Below are 5185 nucleotides of genomic sequence, written 5' to 3'. Positions count from 1 at the left end.
TTTTTTGTATTTTTAGTAAAGACGGTGTTTCACCGTGTTAGCCAGGATGGCGTCGATCTCCTGACCTCAAGATCCGCCCGCCTCGGCCTCCCAAAGTGCTGGGATTACAGGCAAGAGCCACCACACCTGGTCTGTTTGTGGTACATTTGTATGACTTTTAATAAGTCCATATTTAATCAACTTTTTCAATTAGCCAATCAACTACCTGTCTTGACTGCATTGGATAAGGTGGCTGCAACTGTAGTAAACTATAATACCATGACCAATTGACCGATTTGAATTTACCCCAGGAATATAGCACAATTATACACCGTATTAACAGACAATGGAAAATAAAATTGTCATCTTAATAAATGCCAAATGACATTTGAGAGAATTAAACTTCCATGCCTAATTTTTAAGCTATTAATAAACTAACAATCAGCTGGGTACGGTGGCTCACGCCTATAATCCCAGCACTTTGGGAAGCCAGGGAGGGTGGATCACTTGAGGTCAGGAGTTCAAGATCAGCCAGGCCAACATGGTGAAACCCTGTCTCTACAAAAATACAAAAATTAACAAAGCGCGGTGGTGGGCACCTGAAATCCCAGCTACTCAGGAGGCTAAGGCAAGAGAATTGCTTGAACCCAGGAGGCAGAGGTTGCAGTGAGCCAAGACAATACCACTGTAGTCCAACCTGGGCAACGGAGCGAGACTCCATCTCAAAAACAATAAACAAACAAACAAACAAACAATAAAGGACACAACCTTGCCAAAAATCAAATATCTGTCTGAAACCATCAATAATTATCCTAATTAACAGAAATCTGGTGGAGGCATTCTCATTAGAATGAATGACTAAATAAGTCTGCTCAGCAGCATCTCAAATATCAAATGGTATTTGGAAAAAGGAATAAGCCATTATTATTAGAAAGAAACTAATATGTTTATCATTATTTGAAGAAAACGATCTTACCTACTTGGAAAACCAAACAGAATCAAAGAACAATAGTCAGAACTAATAAATGGGGCTTTAAAAAGAGTCAGTTCCAAAGTAAATATACAAAAATATTATTTTCCCATATTCTAGCAATAGTTTGACAAAGTCATAAGAAAAACAGATATTCCACTTAGAACAGCACCAAAGACCATAAAATGCCTGGGAATACACTTTAACAAGAAATGGCCTGAACAGGTGTACCTGGGGGTAACAAAACAAAACAAAACAAAAAAACAGAAAGAAATCATCTGGACGGACATATATAAACTAAAATAAGTCCTTTAAGGGACAAAAGAAGACAGTAGGAGAAATAAACGAACTAAATGGCAAATGATATGTAGTTAAAAGTTCATATGACATGCAGCCATATCTTTAAAGAATACAAGAATAGGCTGGGTGTGGTGGCTCATGCCTGTAATCCCACCACTTTGGGAGGCCGAGATGGGCAGATCATGAGGCCAGGAGTTTGAGAACAGGATGGCTAACATGGTAAAACCCCATCTCTACTAAAAATACAAAAAATTAGCCAGGCATGGTGGTGCACACCTGTAGTCCCAGCTACTCAGGAGGCTGAGCCAGGAGAATTAGCCAGGCATGGTGGTGCACACCTGTAGTCCCAGCTACTCAGGAGGCTGAAGCAGGAGAATTGCTTGAACCCGGCAGGTGGAGGTTGCAGTGAGCCAAGATCACGCCACTGCATTCTAGCCTGGGCAACAAAGGAACACTCTGCCTCGAAAAATATATATATAATATATAGTATATATTATATACATTATATATTATATGCATTATATATTATATAATATACATTATATAACATAATATATACAAACAAATATGGAAAAATATTCATATATACTTTTAAATTTAAAAAATACAAATTATAAAAAAACTATGATCTCAATTTTGTTTTTAAAAAGTATTCATGTGAGCTTAAAAGACATCTAAAAAATGAAGGCACATCAAAATCCTAACAGTGCCTATCATTAACTGGTAGGAATAAAAGTGGTTTTAACTTCCTGCTTGACACTTTTTGTGTTTTCCATATTTTATTTAAAAAAGATAAATCAGAAAAAATATATATCTATATCGATAGTCTCCTTCTAGAAGTTCATGAGACCCCCAGTACAGCAGTGCCTCCTCTTGACACGATAAGTAGAATGTAACTCACTGCCTTTGGCAAGTTCTGTCTCTTACGCCACCCTCCACAGGTCAGGGGCTCCCACTGGCCCTCAGCATGGGTCTTCAGGCGCACATGCTGAAGGCTGGACACCAAAGTCATCTTCCTAGAGGGACCCACAGCCCAGAAAGATGACACCTAGGGAATCCACTCAGGCAAGCAGAAAGGAGCCCTGCCAGAAACTGCAGGAGCAGACTGTTGGCCCAAGCAGACCTCTTAGCACCCAAGGGGGCCAGCCAGGGTTCCTCGGTCACACACCCCCTTCACACATCAGGGAGGAGCACAGAAAGTCAGCCTGCCGTCTGAGGTCCCACGCCCAGAAGAGGCTTCTGAGGTCCCACACTCCAGAAGTCAGAGTCTAATCGAGAGGTTTCCCTGCCTCCACTGGCCCATGCAGCCCCACCTAAGCCCCCAGTCCTCACACAGGTAAATAAAATTAAGGTAAATCCCAGGAAGTAACCTAGGGGTGTCCATTTCTGAGCATCTACTCCATAGCTTTCTCTCACTCCTCCTTTACAGTGAGGCAAAGATAGGTGACTTTCCTGCTAGGGCTCAGGAAATACCTCCTTTCTTCCCTCCCACTCTTCCCTCCCGTTTCCCTCCTAACCCCCTACCCCCAGCCCCGCAAGGGAACACAAGGAGCCCACAAATAAGTAAACAATACATACATGAGGACTGGATGGAGGAGAAGCCGTGTTAGTAGGGGCCAAGCTCGACAGACCGTCTGCAAGCTACAAACGAAACATGCTGGTTAGCAACGGGATTAGAGAATCCACTTTAGGGAAGGCTGGACAGTCCCCAGGAGGTAGCGCTCTCTGACCAGGCACCCTCTGCTCTTCCTCCAGGGAGAACATGTGCTTTGGAGTTGGACAAGCCTGGCTCCAACACCTCACCAGATGTGTGACTTTGGACAAGCCCCTTGACCTCTCTGAATCAGCGTCCTATCTGGAGAATGGGTCCAAAGCCCACCTCACAAGGCGACAGTGAGTACGAATGAGATGAAGGCTGGGCACGTCCAGCACAAGGCAAGGCACGTGGAAGGAGTTCAGCCAATGCCTGACTCCTGCCCACTCTCTCACATGTCCTCCCTCCCTCTCCAAAATCTGCCTACTTCAGGGACACTCCAACTCCCCAGCATCCTAACCACTGAGCCACACTAACACTGCAGGGCATGGTTCCTAAGCTACAGCAGGTTACTCAGTGTTCCCTCCTCCAGGACAAGAACCAGGGCATCATATGTCTTCTCCAAAACCTGACATCAGTGGGGACTTTAGGAGTCTTACAGTCCAACCTCCACTCCATGCTACAAATCACTTTCTGCACCTTTTTCTGAGCATCAGCTCCTTGCCTGCAATCTCCCAGTACTGTGAATCAATATTTCATAATGTTCACCTTAAGAAATCCCTGCGCTGCAGCCTGAGGAGGGCCTCGGGGCTCAGGGCTGAAGGCAGGGAGACGTGGTCAGAGGCCACTGCGATACTCTAGGAGAAGGGAATGGGGCTCTGGGTGGATGAGTAGCAGGCTAGCAGGTGGGCAAGCTGAGAAGATGCATGCTAGGCAGAGGGAATCGCAAGCGCAAAGGTGGAGGGGAAGAAAGAAGCACAGCCCCTTCGAGAAAGAGCAAAGGGGTCAGGAGGGTAGGTGCTGGGGAGCAGCCAGCTGGGACCCAGAGCTGCCGGGGCTGGCTCCTCATCCTCTAAGCCTCGAGCCGGGGACTCTGGGAGGACTCCAAAGGGCCAAACCCCAGGCTGCCCTGCCTTCCTCAGCACGAAGATTCTGGGAGACACTCCCCCGATGCCCACAGAAACCCATGGAAGGTGAAGCCCTGATGGGCCCAGGAGGGGTGTTTGGGAACTGGGATCCCTCCCTGCTCTGTGAAAAGACACATCACTGAGGGGCCACTCAGGGTTGTTCAGAGCCAGAAGCAGAATCAGCCCTGGGCACCTAGCCAGGGCTGCTGGATGGCCCTGGGGTGCTAGCCACATGTCGTGTGACCCCTGGAATAGACTGGGTGAACTCCACGTGCCACCCCCAGCTGGCCAGAGACGGGCCTCGCCAGGCAGCAGCTATGCCCCTCCCATTCGCATCCTGAACCCCACAGAAGCCTTACTGTTATTTTTAATGCAGTACTTTTTTAGAAAGGTGAGAGGGAAACCGGCAGTTCACCAGAGCAAAATAAAGCTAAACATAGTGTTCCAAAGATCTGGTCCAGCTTCAGAAATTACACGTTCCCCTTTGGGACTCAGGCATAATTTGCCACTCTGGTTCTGGGAGCACGTTCCCACCTTCACGGCATCCCAGAGACTATAACCAGAGCAGCAGGCTCAAAATTAGCCCCAGCCCCAGCGCCTGGGAGCCTGGGAGCCTGGGAGCCTGGGAGCCTGGGAGCCGGCCAGCCCTAGCACCCGCCCCACAGAGTGAGGAAACAGTCTCCCGAGGCCTCCTGCACACTAGCCGGCCAGGCCTGTCTCCTGCTGGCACCCCACGCTCACCACACACACAAAACACACACACAGACACACACCTACCACCTCTACTCCACATATACACCCACCTCTGCCACACACATCTCTACCACGCACACACACACATCCCACCTCTACCACACACACCACCTCCTCTACCACACACACCACCTCCTCTACCACACACACCACCTCCTCTACCACAAACACCCACCACCTCTACCACACACACACCACACCTCTACCCCACACAAACACACACACTCCACCTCTACTACACATACCCCACCTCTACCATACCTACACACACCCCACCTCTACCACATACACACCACCTGTACCACATACCCCTCTACCACACACACACACCACCTCTACCACACACACACACACACACACACACTACCTCTACCACACACACACACCACCTGTACCACACACACCTCTACCATACACACACACCACCTCTACTACACACATCACCTCTACCCCACATGTACATACACACCCCTACCACACACACACACCACCTCTACCACACACACACACCACCTCTACCCC

At 48.1% G+C, this 5185-nt stretch overlaps 1 protein-coding gene across 14 annotated transcripts in view; it reads right to left on the bottom strand.

Annotated features, from left to right (window-relative positions):
* Positions 1–5185, bottom strand: part of DYSF (dysferlin) — a 238535-nt gene that overhangs the window by 66083 nt on the left and 167267 nt on the right. For 6 of the 14 annotated variants that reach the window (XM_011980653.1, XM_011980657.1, XM_011980661.1 and 3 more), the window contains one exon: positions 2828–2890. The exons of the other annotated variants lie outside the window; for them this stretch is intronic. In XM_011980653.1, coding sequence (XP_011836043.1) covers positions 2828–2890 — 63 coding nt within the window. The remainder of the gene's footprint in view (positions 1–2827; positions 2891–5185) is intronic. 14 annotated transcript variants of the gene reach the window in all.

The sequence above is a fragment of the Mandrillus leucophaeus genome, unplaced genomic scaffold (genome assembly GCF_000951045.1).
Source record: "Mandrillus leucophaeus isolate KB7577 unplaced genomic scaffold, Mleu.le_1.0 Scaffold216, whole genome shotgun sequence".
NCBI classification, from domain to species: Eukaryota; Metazoa; Chordata; class Mammalia; order Primates; family Cercopithecidae; genus Mandrillus; species Mandrillus leucophaeus.
This window is presented reverse-complemented; position numbering and strand designations above follow the sequence as displayed.